Consider the following 16,979-nt stretch of genomic DNA (forward strand, 5'->3'; position numbering starts at 1 on the left):
CTTAGAGAAAGCTTTTGACAATGTTGACTGGAATACTCTCGTTCAAATTCTAAAGGTGGCAGGGGTAAAATACAGGGAGCGAAAGCCTATTTACAATTTGTACAGAAACCAGATGGCAGTTATAAGAGTCGAGGGGCATGAAAGGGAAGCAGTGGTTGGGAAGGGAGTGAGACAGGGCTGTAGACTCTCCCCGATGTTATTCAATCTGTATATTGAGCAAGCAGTAAAGGAAACAAAGGAAAAATTCAGAGTAGGTATTAAAATCCACGGAGAAGAAATAAAAACTTTGAGGTTGGCCGATGACATTGTAATTCTGTCAGAGACAACAAAGGACTTGGAAGGTCAGTTGAACAGAATGGACAGTGTCTTGAAAGGAGGATATAAGATGAACATCAACAAAAGGAAAACAAGGATAATGGAATGTAGTCGAATTACATCAGTTGATGCTGAGGAAATTAGATTAGGAAATGAGTCACTTAAAGTAGTAAAGGAGTTTTGCTATTTGGGGAGCAAAATAACTGATGGTGCTTGAAGTAGAGAGGATATAAAACATAGACTGGCAATCGCAAGGAAAGCATTTCTGAAGAAGAGAAATTTGTTAACATTGTGTATAGATTTAAGTGTCAGGAAGTCGTTTCTGAAAGTATTTGTATGGAGTGTAGCCATGTATGGAAGTGAAACACAGATGATAACTAGTTTAGACAAGAAGAGAATAGAAGCTTTCAAAATGTGGTGCTACAGAAGAATGCTGAAGATTAGCTCAGTTGATCGTATAACTAATGAGTAGGTATTGAATAGGATTGGGCAGAAGAGGAGTTTGTGGCACAACTTCATAAGAAGAAGGGACCGGTTGGTAGGACATGTTCTGAGCCATCAAGGGATCACAAATTTAGCATTGGAGGGCAGTGTGGAGCGTAAAAATTGTAGAGGGAGACCAAGAAATGAATACACTAAGCAGATTCAGAAGGACATAGGTTGCAGTAAGTACTGGGAGATGAAGAAGCTTGCACAGGATAGAGTAGCATGGAGAGCTGCAGCAAACCAGTCTCAGGACTGAAGACCACAACAACAACAAACCTTCACACTTTGACATCTGTCACACCTGGCATTCTTCTTCTTGACTCTCCTTCCTGTGTTATAAAAATAGATGTTTTTCTGAATCTTTTGTGTACATTTGGTTGACACATTATTCCAGCCAACTCCAACCATCTGGGTCAGTGTTATGTCTCCTGAATAAAATGCCCTTGTGTACTTTATAATACTGTTCAGTCTTTTCTCCACCTTTCTTACTGAACATGCTCTTAACCAATTTCAAAATTTGATCATGATTTATCTGAAAATTTTCAAGACGTCTTTTAGTTCTTTCATACCTCTCAAGTTCATAATTCTAAACTCTTTCTCTCCTTCTCCAAAGTTGTTAGATGAGTCACTCCCTCTAGGTAGCCTAGACAAAGCATCAGCAACTACAATGATTATGCCCCTAATGTATCTGATTTCACAATTGAACTGCTGTAAAAGCAAGGCCCAATGAGTAATTCTGTTGTGGGTACAGCTTACACTCCTGGAGATAACATAATGCTTTGTGATCAGTACAGCTGATAACTTTGTGACCTAGTAAATAATTTTTCATTTGTTGAATGCCCAATGTACAGCCAAAAGTTCTTTCTCAGTTACAGTATATGCCTTTCCACACTTCTGCAATACTCTACTAGCAAATGCAAGTGATCTATCTTCAGTAACACCTTCAACTTCAACCTCCTGAAATAACTGCACACCTAACAAACATCATTACTGTCTGTCATAGTACAACATTCCTGATTCCAACCCCAACCAGTATTTTTCTACAATCGTTTACACAAGCATGAAGCATTCAAAGCTTGGATGCTAAAATATTTTCTGTATGATCCAGTTAACCCAGAAAATGATATAAACTGTTTCTTGCCATAAGGAGCAGAAAAATTATAAATAGCACCAAGTTTCTCTCTATCAGATGCAATTCCTTTCTCGGACATAACATGCCCCAAAAATTTTACTTCTTCCACACCAAATTTACACTTTCCTGTTTTCTGTGTCATATCTGATGAGTCCCATTTTGAAAAAAACATCTCTTAACAGATCCAAATGTTTTTCCCAAGTCTTTTCAGTGACCTTTAATGCCATTGACATACACAATTAATTTTGAACTCACTTTACTTCCTAAGACAGAATCCAGGGCTCTTATGAATTCAGCTACAGATACTTTTAGCCCAAATGGCACCACACAGCATTGAAAACACCTCCATACTAAAACGCAGTATACTTTCAAGAATTAATTTCAAGTGGGGTTTTGTGAAATCCAGAGGTCAAGTCCAAACTACTCATGGATTTTACACAATCAAATTTTTGTAACAGCTCATCCATGTTCTCAGGATAATCATTCCTGCTGATAAGAAACTTATTAAGATGTATAGAGTCCAAACCAATTCTCACATGACCATTTCTCTTTTTTAACACAACCAAAGGATTATTGTAAGCACTCCTGCTTCTCTCAATTACTCCCCATATTTCCATTTTCTGAATTTCTTTTCTAAATCTTTTCTTTTTTAATATGGTACACTATATGTTCTGAGAAAGAAAGGTTGATGATCGATATGGTGAAGAATGCTCTGATAGCCTTTTACTTCCCTGTTCTTTCACTGAACACATTTCTTAACTCAAATAACAAATACCTAAGTTATTCCTTTTGTTGGTCATTAAGAGTTTTAGCTTCCATCACTTTAGAATCTTCTACAGTTTCAAAATACTGACCTTTTCAACTCACTTTACTTCCTAAGACAGAATCCAGGGCTCTTATGAATTCAGCTACATATACATTTAGCCCAAATGGCACCACACAGCATTGAAAACACCTCTATACAAAAATGCAGTATACTTTCAAGAATTAATTTCAAGTGGGATCATCAAAATTTATATCATAAAATGTCTGGTACTCATCTTGGTTCTCAATGGTTTGCAAATAGTTACAACTTTTCCCCCAGTTTAAAATACAGAAATTAGATTTCACATAAGTATTACCTCTAGGTTCCAAAACAAACAATTCTTTAGCACCCCATGCAAAACAAGCCTCAACTTTCACTGTCCAATCAATACTGAGAATTATATTTTCTTCCAGACTAGGAATCACTAATCACCCATGTCTAAAGGTCATGTCTTCTATATTAAAAGTTAAAAGTACCTGAGGTTTTACCAATTTGCTTTGTTTACCTGTAGTTCCTCTTGTCCTTACACCTGCAATAGATATTTCCACAAAATTTTTACTGTACTTGATCTTGTCTCTGAACTGTTCAGATATACCACAAATTGACCTATCTGTATCAATCAAACAGTTTCCTTCCCACTGATCAATCTTAATTTTAATGTAAGGACACCCAAAATCTGAATCAGCCTCTCTGTTGTCAGACACTTCATGCAAAAGATCACTTTCAGTTTCATGAAATGCTCCATCCAAACTGTCTTCACAAGGTTTTATCAATTTCACAGGTATTGAAACATTACTTTGGTTACTCATGTTGTCAGGTAAGGATTGAACACAATGAATAGATTCCATGGCACAACTAACATCACTTATTACAAAAGGGACACAAAACACTTTACTGTCAAAATTACACTTCCTGCTTAGATCCTCTTTCACTTCAGTCCACCATTTGGGATACAAATTCTGACTAACCACAGCTAACTTATTCCAGAATGCACCATTATCTATGTTATTATCAATCTGGTGCCAAGCAAACTCCAAAAAAAGTTTTTACCTTTATTCTCTAAGCTCACTGATACCTTATGTTTACTCTTTGGATCATTACTCTGTATGACATTAATGAAAAACTGTTTTGACTAGACTCGTATTCCATGACCCTCACTTTCAGTATTACATACATCACATACCTTACCTGTATTGTCACCATCATTCACAAATAACTCGAAAACTTCATTATTCTTAAACTCCACAAACACCTGATACTCATCATCATCATAGGCCTCCAAAATTAATTCATCAACAACATCACTAACAATACATGTCTCATCTTCATAAAAGTCACTTACCTCACCTACATTCATTTGCAATAAGCCACCAGTCTCAGACTAGTTCTGATCCAATGCATTCATCAACTGATTTACATACATCAACAACACTATTTTCCAACAAAGAGAAGAAATCATTAATACATACTACATCAAAATTCCCACTACTCTCACATTCAGGTTTGAAATTAGCACATACATCACCATAATTAAACATAGTACCCCAAAACTTTCGATAAAAATGTAAACGAAAAATCTAATATTCCTTCTATTCAGTTTCAGATACATGTGCCATATCATTAACAGTGTTATTATTGTTTAATTGTATGTGTAACTTAGGGGTCATGTTCCTATTGTGTTTCCTCACCCCAAAAATGTGGACCTACATTAAGGAGAACTGTTGTTTCCTGAGTAGTTACTTCTATGACTGTATCTTCTATTAAAATGCCTATAGCCATCCCCATTATTGTTGTCCTGCTGATGTTCAAAATTTCTCTGTTTATTGACACTTTGATCCTGATAGAAGTTACTGTTATCTCTGTTTCTGTGATTACTCCCATTGTGATTTTTATCATGCTGATTATTATAGTACATATTTATTTCTACTGCCCAGTCCAGCCATTAAAAAACATATCGTAAAAATTGTTCAAGACAATCATTTGGTCCATGTACCAAATCCCCCTGCAATCTTTCTGGTACTCTCCTTTTAAGTGCATCAGTCAAGGTCATTTCATCAAATGTTTTGCCAAGATGTGCTAATTTTTTAAGTTGGTTCTAACAAAACTCTAAAAAGTGCCATCCCTATCCCAATAATTGGGACTATTCACATATTCACTTTTGATTCTCCCCTGTTCTGCTTCTGACCAAAATTTATTTTAAAAACTTTTCTTGAAACTCTGATGTGTTTCCCACTGACTTAAATTTTACCCTTAACAGAACTTCACCTTCAAAAATGTTTTAAGGAATTTTTTTTTATTTATATTCATGCATAGTGATGCAGAAAATCCACTGGATGTAAATTATCTGATGGAAAACTTATGATAGGAGTGTTGGACCCTGCAATACCATTGTTTACATACAGATTTTTGTTAATAAAACTTTCCTGAACTGCATATTGTTTTATACATTTTAAATTTTTTGCTTTAAACTGGTGACAGTTTGCTGGGTGGTAGCTCCCAACTAACATAGTTTTTCTGCTACAGCCATCTGTTCAACTCTGAAGTCATCAACATTCTTTGATTGTTTTGCTGACTCAATTACAAACTCATTTTTTAAAACAATAAATTTATTTTCTAAATCACCAACTTTTTCTTCTTAACCTCTCTGACAACCCATTTTTTAACTCTGAAACTTTATTACTAAGTTGACCTATCTGATCTTGTACCCTGTCCATTTGAGTACTGTTTTCAGTTTTCGAGTCATTTAATTATGTTTGTAGTGATACAAATTTGCTATCATTATCTGTTCATATTTCTGTTCACTGATTATTAATTGCCACACATATCCACACACAAATTAACTCTTTGCTTTTTGATGTCCCTGGTTGTAGTTGTGAAGCTCTCTTCACTTTCATTCAATCCGGTTCATCATTATTGGTAGGGCATTGTCACTGTTGGTATAAAGATCTTTTGTTGGGCAGCTTTCAGTATTGCTCCATGTGATGGAAAATTTATTCATACATAAATTTCCAAAATCAACAAAATAAAACAATTTCTGCAACAGACAAAACTTAATTATTAGTCAGTTAAACACAGACAATATCCACACTTGTAATCCAACACCTCCTTCCTTCTTCCATCTATAGTCCACATTACACAATGTCTTTTATGAAGATTTGAGAGCAGCAAAAATTACAATTTAACTTCTAGTTTACTTAAGCTGGTCATGCTGAGTTGGCTCCAGTTCTTTTTCTCTAGGGGTCTGATTCTTGAAGCTGAAAAGTGTCACATATGTTCCTCATTGTTGGTTTGAACTAAATAAATCTGAAGATTGTTGCTGAAGCTTTTTTTTTTACATAAAAAAATTTTCTTACATTTTATTATACATTCTGTATTTTTATTTTTCACATTAACAAAGCCAAAATTACAATGTTCACACAAAAATATGTCCGATCACATCAGAGGCATGCTTACAACTCCCACATTCTGTGAAAATAACAATGTTCCCAAGGGTTTCCAACTTTTCTTAACAATTGAAATTCTACTTGTTTCTGTTACATTATTAATTTCAATTATTATTTCATAAATGAATACAGAAATGAACATAGTAAACAATACAGGATTGTTTAATTAATAATAGAGATTTTAAGTGTTCAAATACTTTGTAATTTCAAATGTTTCTAAAAAATAATTTTAACTGTACATTCATAACTAGTACTTATCAATTTTAACATCAAAACTAAAATATTTTATAAAGAAATTCCTTTTCACAAATTTTAGCTTGGAATATATCATACTGTGTATAAAATTATATGAAAGTTTTCAGAAAAGTAACTGAGATAATACTGACCTGTTCAAAATTCAAAAAAATAATGCTACTATCAACAACTGCTGTTGAGGAAAGGTAACACTAGAGGAGTAAGTCCCATAAAAAAGTGTAGATACTGAACACACAAAGAAGAAGAAAGTAGAGCATGCATCAAAGCCATTTCATCAGGACAAAGTTGGGCACTGGTCAATTGTATTGGGAAGAGAGGTGAAAGAAAGATACCAAACTGCAAAGGAAATCCATCAGTAACCTGCCAGAAGTGTCATGTTAATTTGCTTATCACAAATAAAAGGAAATGTTTTCTTCATTTTTATAAAGAACAAAAACTATGAGGGTCAAAATTTCAAATTTGTAAATATTTCCATGAAAATTTAAATTATTTGTATTCTTAAGTGCTTAATGTAACAAATATGTAATGCTGTCAAATACATAACCATGACTTAATTTATTTTTTATCATTAACTTACATATTATTTGTTGTGCTGCACTTTAATTTTGCTGTGTATGGAGATTCATGGATATAATATATAGGGGTTTGCTACTAGCCTGTTTCTGGTATACCACTGATACACTTCTTTCATGATATCTTTTGCAATTACAGGGACATCATCACTCTCCTATTTGATCAATAGATGTGTCATCCACAAATAGCACTGGATCTCAATACCTGACATGAGGAAAAGTCATTTGTTGTTATTGTGGTCTTCAGTCTGTGGACTGGTTTGATGCAGCTCTCCATGCTACACTATCTTGTGGAAGCCTCATCATCTCCAAGTAACTGCTGCAACTTACATCCTTTTGAATCTGTTTACTGTATTCATCTCTTGGTCTCCCTCTATAATTTTTACCTCCCATTCCTTTATGCAACACTAAATTGGTGATCCCTTGATGTCTCAGAATGTGCCCTGCCAACTGATCCCTCCTTCTAGTCTGGTTGTGTCATAAATATCTTTTCTCCCCAATTATGTTCAATACCTTCTCATTTGTTTTGTGATCTACCCATCTAATCTTCTGGAGTCCAAAATGATCTTCCCAAGGTCAGCTTCTGCCACTTTTTCCATTCTTCTAAAAATAATTCATGTTAGTATTTTGCAGCCATGACTAATTAAACTGACAGTTCAGCAATATTCACACCTGGCAGCACCTGTTTTCCCTAGAATTGTAATTATTTCATTCTTCTTGAAATCTGATGGTATTTTGCTGGTAACATACATCTTGCACACCAGACAGGTGAGTTTTGACATGGCTCACTCTCCTGAGGCTGTTAGTAGCTCTGACAGAATGTCATCTACTCCTAGAGCCTTGTTATAATTTAGATCCTTCAGTGCTCTGCCAGCTTGTTCTCACAGAATTGTATCTTACATCCTATTTTCATCTACATCCTCCTCCATTTCTGTAATATTGCCTCCAAGTTAATCTCCCTTGTACAAACACTACAGCTTTCCTTTTCAGACCTCCCTTCTTAGCTTAGGACTGGTTTTTCTCACTAAAGACCTCTTTAATTTATCTGTAAGCAGTATTTGTCTTTGCCCTAGTGAATATATGTTTGTAAATACTTCCATTTGTCCTATGAATTCCTTCTTAACCATTTTGGACTGTCAATCAAATTCATTTTTTTGGCATTTGTATTCCCTTTCCCCTGCTTCATTTTTATATTTTTGCCTTTCATCAGTATCTCCTGTGTTATTTCTATTAGGCCTTGGCTTTTTACCTTTTGACCCTTTGCTGCCTTCCATGCCTCCAAGCTACCCATTCATCTTCTGTTGTATTCCTTTCCCCTGTTCTAGTGAGACACCACTTAAAGCTCCCTCTGAAACTCTCAACAACCTCCCTCTGGTTCTTTCAAGCAATCCAGGTACCACCTCCTTAATTTCCTACCTTTTTACAATTTCTGTAGTTTTAATATACAGTTCATAACCAATAAATTGTGGCTAGAGTCCACATCTGCCCTGGGATTATTTTACAATTTACAATTTACAATTTAAAATCTGCCTCTTGGAATCTCTGTCTTACGTTTATATAATCAGTCTGAAAACTTCCAGTGCCTCCAAGTATCTTCTGCAAATACAGCCTTCCTTCCTGAAACTTAAACCAAATGTTAGTTACAATTGAATAATGCTCTGTGCAGCTTCTACCAGGCAGCTTCCTCTTTCATTCCCTTCTTCCAGTTCATATTCAGGTACAGGTTTTCCTTCTTCCTTTTTCCCACTATTGAATTCCAGTCCACAGAATGCCAGTTTTGTTTCTCCTGAAGACAACATCCTCCTGAGTAGACCCCACCCAGAGACCCAAATGGGGGACTATTTTATTGCTGGAATATTTTACCCAAATGGATGCAATCATCATTTAACAATACAGTAGAGCTGCATGCCCTCAGGAAAAATTATGGCTGTAGCTTCTCCTTCGTTTCAGCCCTTCACAGTACTAGAACAGCAAAGCCATTGTGAGTGATGTTACAAGCTCAGATCAGTCAGTCATCCACACTGTTGTCCCTGCAACTACTGAAAAGTCTTATGCCCCTCTTCAGGAACCACATGTTTGTCTGGCCTCCCACCAGATAATCCTCAGTTGTGGTTACACTTGTGGTGTGGCTATCTGCATCAATGAGGCATGCAAGGCACCCCACCAATGGCAAGGTTTGTGACTTGTGGAGAGTCAAAAAAGTCATTTATGTATTTTTTCTTTTAAAAAATCATTTTTGTATTAAAAAAAACCTGGAATTCATTTACTTCCATGTACTTTATTTGTAATGTCTCAAATATTATATAATCTAGTCATTTGGCAGTCTTCTTGTATCACATCATTCACGTTTCCTCAGAACAGTATGATCAATTACATCCAGTGCTTTTGTTAGATCCATAGATTTCTGTGTGACTGTCTACAACATCTAAGACATGGTTTATTAGGTTGAAAGTAGTGTTTTCATGTGAGTACTGGGCTATAAAGTCATATTAAAATCTAGAAATATTTTTGGTAAAGAATGTTGTCAGTTGCAGCATAAAAATTTTTCAATAATTTCTTAGAGAGATCATTCAGATGATACTTATGAAGAGGCCCTCTGTGAGTGTCTGTTTACTTTACTCAGGATTCCTACAGCTAAGTTTTGTCAAATTAATACTTTATTTTTATTGCACAGGATGTTCTGGTTGAGATTTATGAACCATTTAGGAATAAAGAGTTGACTCACAGAAAGGCAGAAGTGCTGTGTCATCAACAGACACTCAAGCAAAAGGTACAGAGTTTCATTTTGCTAGTTTTTGGAATAAAATTCCTTTTCTAAGCTGTAGGAAAAACATGCACACACACACACACACACACACACACACACACACACACACTCACATGCAAACATCTGTCTCCCTACATTGTGCTCGTTCCACTGCCATTTCTTTCCTGGCCCACAGTGAGTGTACTGGGATGAGGTGAGGGTGCAGGTTGGGGTGGAGTGAGGGATAGAGAGAGGCAGGAGGCAAGGAGGAGGTTGGGGGAAAGTGTCTAGTGGCTCATGGGAGAGTGTGTAGTCATCAGTGAGCTAGCTAGGGATGCAGGTAGAAGGGACAGGTGGCAGACGGCTGAGTATGCAATTTCACAAACTAGGACATGAGATGGTAGTGCACAACTAGCTGACACATATTGGTCAGGGGTAATGGGAAATGGGTTGTGAATGTACACACACACACACACACACACACACACACACACACACACACACTGTTGGGTGGGGGGAACTGTGAGTTACCTTAGGTTTAGATCTGGGAGGTTACGGAAGCAAAGGACATACTGTAAGGATAGCTTCCATCTGTGCAGCACAGAAAAGCTGGTAGGGTGGGATGTGGGGGATCCAGATGGCATGGACTGTGAAGCAGCCACTGGAATATTGCATGTTGTGCTCTGCTGCTTGCTATGCCACTGTGTGGTCCACCTTGTTTTTGGCAACAATTTCATAGTGGCCATTCATTTTGGTTGATAATTGGTTAGTTGTCATACAGATGTAAAACAATGTGCAGTGGTTGCATCAGAGCTGGTATTTAACATGGCTGCTTTGACAGGTGGCCCAGCTTCTGATGGTGTAGGATAAGCCCGTGATGGTGCTCGAGTAGCAGGTGCTGGGTAGATGGATAGGGCAGGTCTTGCATCTGGGTCTTCCACAATAGTATGATTTCTGCAGCAGGGGACTCAAGTGTGAGTGAAATAGGGATGGATAGGATGTTGTGGAAGTTGGATGGGCAATAGAACACCACTCTGGGAGGGGGTGGAAGTATCTTGGGTAGGATGTACCTCATTTCAGGGCATGATTATAGGGGTTTGGGGTTTAGGGAAGCTAGGAATGTTTCCTCTAGGTGGCCCATGGAAAGGTTGGCATTAAAGGGTGCCCCACCCAATACATGTCAGCTAGTTGTGTGCTGCCATCTCATGCCCTAGTCTGTGAAATCATGCCCTGGCAAAGGACGTGGTTCAGTCATTCCAGTCTCAAGTGGTAATGAGTGTTGACAAAGGGGGGGGGGGATGGGGGGGGGGGAGCACTTCTTTGTGGTTGGTTCTTGGGGTGAATGTGAGGATCAGGTGTGTGTGGGGATATGGCACATGGGAGATCTGTTTGTGTAGTAGGTCTGGGGGGAACCGCCTGTCTGTGAAGGCCTTTGTGAGGCCTTCAACATACTGGCTGAGGGAGTTCTCATCACTGCAGATGCTTCCACCACAGGTGGTGAGGATGTATGGGAGGGTTTTTTTGGTGTGAAAGAGTTGACAGCAGTCAAAGTGCAGGTACTATTGATGATTAGGGGGCTCGATGTAGATTGAGATGAGCCATATGAGAGGAGGAGATTGATACCTAGGAGGGTGGCACAATTGGTAGAGGAGGACAAGGAGAAGTGGTTAAGAGAGAAATGAGGATAAAGTGTCTCACCCTTGGGTCCAGATTATAAAGATGTCATCAATAAATCTGAAACAGGCCAGGGGTTTGGGGTTTAGGGAAGCTAGGAATGTTTCTTCTAGGTGGCCCATGGAAAGGTTGGCATGGAAGGGTGCCCCACCCAATACATGTCAGCTAGTTGTGTGCTGCCATCTCATGCCCTAGTCTGTGAAATCGAGTGCTCAGCTGTTTGTCATCTGCCCCCTCTACCTGTACACCTAGGTAGCCCACAGACAAATCCCCATTCTCCCATGAGCCCCTAGATTCTTCTCCCCAACATCCTCCCTGCCTCCTGCCTCTCTCCATCCTTCACCCCACCCCACACTGCACCATGCCTCACCTCAGTACACTTACAGTGGGCCAGTGGAATGAGCACTATGTAGGGAGACAGGCATGTACATGTGAGTGAATGTGTGTGTGTGTGTGTGTGTGTGAGAGAGAGAGAGAGAGAGAGAGAGACCCTGTGTGTGTGTGTGTGTGTGTGTGTGTGTGTGTGTGTGTGTGCATCTCTTACAGCTCAAGAAAAGAATTTCATTCTGAAAGCTAGCAAAGTGAAGCTCTTTAGCTTTTGTTCGTGTGTCCACTGATGATACAGCACTTCTGCAGTCATTTCTGTAACCCTAAATAATTCGTAACATTTTATTTAAATTAACCTGTCACATGAGACAATTCTGTAAAATAGGATGAACTGAAAGTATGCAAAGTGAATTAGCATCCTGGAATCCCTTTCAGTACAGTGAAAACACAATGAAAGATCCATTGGTTATCCTTCTATTATATATTAGTTAACTTTTATGATACAAACTCTTGGCATGTTATGTAGCCAACATTTCACCATTATTGTCACATAAACTTAACATCAAAACTAAGAAAAGTATTTAGGGTGAAGAACAAGTTGTCAGTAGCTAATGTAGTGTGACCAATCCTCAGTGGAATCTTTACTAAAGAAATTAACGAAAGCTAGGCAACATCTCTACATGTGTATGCCTTGATTTATTTCAAATTCTCATTGTTATTTATTATCTTTCCTATGGAATATGGTACATGAATTAATGTAGGAAGAAACAGAATACAGAAATCAAAGGACTGAACAAATAAAGATAAAATGATTTTTACTTAAAAGAACCACATAAAATGTTACAAAGATGATTTGGCTCAATCCATTGGTTTGTATCTCACAAGTCCTACATATATTTCCATCTTAATCCCTCCCCTTCCCCTGTACTACCAGCTGCTGTCACATCTGTTTCGAATAGCTGGAATACTTGTCATCTTTCACTATCATTAAGTAATGGAAAACTAGTTATATTTTTATTTGACTGTAGGTACATTTGTAGAGATCAGTTTGCCATCACTGTTATGTTCTGTAAGAACATTAAAAATTCCCCAAGCAAATTTATTGGAGAATTTACAGACAGCTTACCTTTAATGACAACTTTTCTTTTTCATAATGATTCATTCGGCGAATGCGATCAGCTGCAGTTGTTTCTGCTTCACGGAGTGGCAGAAGTAGTTTTTTATTACTTTTCCGTACTTCTGCAATTTCTTTTTTAATTGGAATTTCTTTATCTTTGATTTCTTTTGTCTGCTCCTGAAATATAATTTTTCACAATTGCAGTGAGTATTCTACACTAAAAAGTTGCTTATTGAGTCATAAAGTATGACTATGGACAGATTGCTACTCCCTGTAAAGATGACACATTGAGTTCCAGACAGGCACAACAAAAAAGGCTGTTACAGATTATAGCTTTCATCCAAAGCCTTCTGCAGCAAAGAAAACACACACACACGCAGTCACACAAAAAAAGCACACCTCACGCACACATGACTCCAACCACCAGCACATCCAACCAGTGTGTTTGGAATGCATTGAAACGTGATAGACAGCTGTTAACATGTTCAATCAATAGCTCTCATCAATGAGAATTTCTCTCTGCAGCAGAGTGTGCGCTGATATGAAACTTCCTGGCAGATTAAAACTGTGTGCCGGATCGAGACTCGAACTCGGGAGGTAGGAGACGAGGTACTGGCAGAAGTAAAGCTGTGAGGAGGGGGTGTGAGTCATGCTTAGATAGCTCAGTTGGTAGAGCACTTGCCTGCAAAAGGCAAAGGTCCCGAGTTCGAGTCTCAGTCCAGCACACAGTTTTAATCTGCCAGAAAGTTTCAATAGCTCTCATGTTTGTATTCTTTGTACATCACTGACATTTCATACAACAGATTATTATACTACATTGGCAATAAATATACCTACAATGTACCTAATCTATACATTATTCACATGAATCTAGAGGGTTTAAAGGGTGACCCACCTTGTTCAGGATTTATATTATTCAATTGGTAGAAAATTTCTATACTGTATCTTTTGACGTAAGGAATCAATGGTTGGAAATTAATATTTTGGACAGAATGAGGACTTGACTGAACAATGCATGTGAGGCTTGTGTTTATAAACTGCTTATTGTTCTGAATCAGTGTTGATGCCTCTATTTCAAAACAAGTGTATAGTTTCTGTTATATATTCAACAATGAAAGTTATATATTTTGAGATAAGAAACCAGTGGTTGGAAGTTAACACTTCAGAGACCAGCACTTAGAAGAATATCAATCCCATGAAACTGGTATTTATGCCATTACTTAAAGTAATATAGCAAAATCTGATGTAGACGTGTCAGTCCATCAGGACAATACAATTTTCAGGCAGAGAGATTACATACAAAACACTTGTTTTAAAAAAAATCAGAAAAATCTCTAAGAAGGATGTGGCAAATATAATATTATCATTAAAAAACAAAAATTCAGCTAGATGGGGTGGAACACCTTCCATAGTAATCAAGGGAGTACACCATATTATTTCAGTCCCACTGACTATTATTGTGAACCAGTCTTTTGAACATTGGTCTTTCGCAGATGTCCTAAAATATGCAGAGATTAAGCCATTATTTAAAAAGGGATCACCAGAAGATATGAAAAGCTACTGGCCTATCTCTCTCCTTCCTGTTTTTTTTTTTTTTTTTTTTTTTTTTTTTTTTTTTTTTTTTTTAAATATTTGAAAAACTTGTGGCAAAACAACTAGAAAATTTCCTTGCAGTAAATGACATTATTTGTAAAAATCAGTTTAGTTTTCAAACAGGGGAAAGCACCATAAATGCCATCAGAGAATTTACAGAAAAAATAAGCTCATCACTAGACCATTCAGGAATATTCTGTGATCTAGTTAAAGCCTTTGGCTCAGTGAACCAATCATTATTACTTTACAACCTGAAGAGCTATGGGATTGAAGAAACTGCATTACAGTGGTTCATCTCTTACCTGACAGAAAGGAAACAAAGAGTCATTTTAATATCAAATTCAGTTGACCTTCACTCCGAATGGAAAACTAATTTCAAAAGGACTTCCACAGGGTTCAGTACTGGGTCCTTAGCTGTTCTTGTTGTATATAAATGATTTACCATTAAATATTGATGCTTGATAAAAGTGTAAACTGGAAGACACATATAGACTCCCAACAAATAAACTAAATTCCCTAGAATTTCAATGTTTTTTTTTTTTATCTGGTGCCATTCTAATGGACACAAGAAAGACAGTCTACCCTAGTTATTTTGAATTTGTTACTCAGTATGAGATAATTTTTTGGGGAAACTGTAGAAGCTGTACAGGAAGAAAATCATTAGAGATGTGTGCTGCCCACAAAAATGAGTCATGTTGCCCATTGTTCAAGAAATTAAAAATACTAACAATTACTTGATTGTACATTTTTAAAATTTTTATTTCGACTTGGCAAACAAATGGTAATGAGATGGGGAGCTATTAATATCAATGGGGGCTACCCTGGGAAGAAGGTAGAGTTGGCAGAGGCTGCAGTAAGATGGGGCTGGACCTTTTAGCTGTTAGTGACATTCGGGTATGGGGTAAGAAAGAAGAGGAAGTGGGAGAATACAAGGTCTACCTGTCAGGAGTCAAAGCAGGAATAGCACAATGGGGTGTAGGGATTTACTTCAGGAAAGAAATGGAACCCAGCATAGTTGCAGTAAGGTATGTAAACGAACGACTGATTTGGATAGATTTGACAGTGTCTAGCAAGAAAATTAGGATTGTGTCAGTATATTCGCATTGTGCAGGGACAGATCAAGATAAGAGGGATAGTTTTTATGAGGCACTCCCTGATTCAGTTGTTAGAGTAAAGGACAAGGACAGTGTTCTGCTCAAGGGTGATTTTAATGCCAGGATAGGAAATCGAACAGAAGGGTATGAAAAGGTTATGGGTAAATTTGGAGAGGATATGGAGGCCAACAGGAACGGGAAACAACTCTTGGATTTCTGTGCCAGTATGGGCTTAGTAATCACAAATTCCTTTTTTAAACATAAGAACATTCACCAGTATACTTGGGAAGGCACGGGAACCAGATCTGTCATTGACTATATAATAACAGATCAGGAATTCAGAAAGGCTGTGAGGGACACACGTGTATTCAGGTGATTCTTTGATGACACTGATCATTATTTAACCTGCAGTGAAACTGGGATTGTGAGGCTGAAAGTGCAGGTGGTCAGGTCCATATGTAGGAGGATAAGAGTGGAGAAACTTCAGGATAAGGAAATCAGGCTCGAGTACATAACAGCGATCTCAGAAAGGTACCAGTTAGTTGGATGTAGTCAATTACAGTCATTGGAAAAGGAATGGACAAGGTGCAGGGACACAGTACTAGAAGTGGCTAAAGAACGTCTTGGAGCAGTAGTGTGTAAAAGTAGGATGAAGCGAACAGCTTGGTAGAATGATACAGTCAAGGCAGCCTGTAAAAGGAAAAAGAAGGCGTATCACAAATGGCTACATACTAGAACTCAGGTAGACAGAGAAAGTTATGTTGAAGGAAGAAACAAAGCCAAAAAGATAATTGCAGCATCCAAGAAGAAATCTTGGGAAGACTTTGGAAACAGGTTGGAGACTATGGGTCAAGCTGCTGGAAAACCATTCTGGAGTGTAATCAGCAGTCTTCGAAAGGGAGGTAAGAAGGAAATGACAAGTATTTTGGACAGGTCAGGAAAACTGCTGGTGAATCCTGTGGATGCCTTGGGCAGATGGAGGGAATATTTTGAAGAGTTGCTCAATGTAGATGAAAATACGATCAGCAATGTTTCAGATTTCGAGGTAGAATGGGATAGGAATGAGGATGGAAATAAAATCACATTTGAGGAAGTGGAGAAAATGGTCAATAGATTGCAGTGCAATAAAGCAGCTGGAATGGATGAAATTAAATCGGAACTCATCAAATACAGTGGAACGTCGGGTCTTAAATGGCTACACAGGATAATTGAAATGTCCTGGGAGTCGGGACAGGTTCCATCAGACTGGACAAAAGCAGTAATCACACCAATCTTTAAACATGGAAATAGAAAAGATTGTAACAACTACAGAGGTATCTCTTTAATCAGCGTTGTGGATAAAATCTTCTCAGGTATTGTTGAAAGGAAAGTGCGAGTATTAGTTGAGGACCAAGTGGATGAAAATCAGAGTGGATTTAGG

The 16,979-nt window shown here is 37.6% G+C and overlaps 1 protein-coding gene across 1 annotated transcript in view; it reads right to left on the reverse strand.

Annotated features, from left to right (window-relative positions):
• Positions 1 to 16,979, reverse strand: part of LOC126267833 (dynein regulatory complex subunit 4-like) — a 128,143-nt gene that overhangs the window by 98,075 nt on the left and 13,089 nt on the right. The window contains exon 3 of the mRNA XM_049973137.1: positions 12,882 to 13,049. Coding sequence (XP_049829094.1) covers positions 12,882 to 13,049 — 168 coding nt within the window. The remainder of the gene's footprint in view (positions 1 to 12,881; positions 13,050 to 16,979) is intronic.

The sequence above is a fragment of the Schistocerca gregaria genome, chromosome 4 (assembly GCF_023897955.1).
Source record: "Schistocerca gregaria isolate iqSchGreg1 chromosome 4, iqSchGreg1.2, whole genome shotgun sequence".
NCBI classification, from domain to species: domain Eukaryota; kingdom Metazoa; phylum Arthropoda; class Insecta; order Orthoptera; family Acrididae; genus Schistocerca; species Schistocerca gregaria.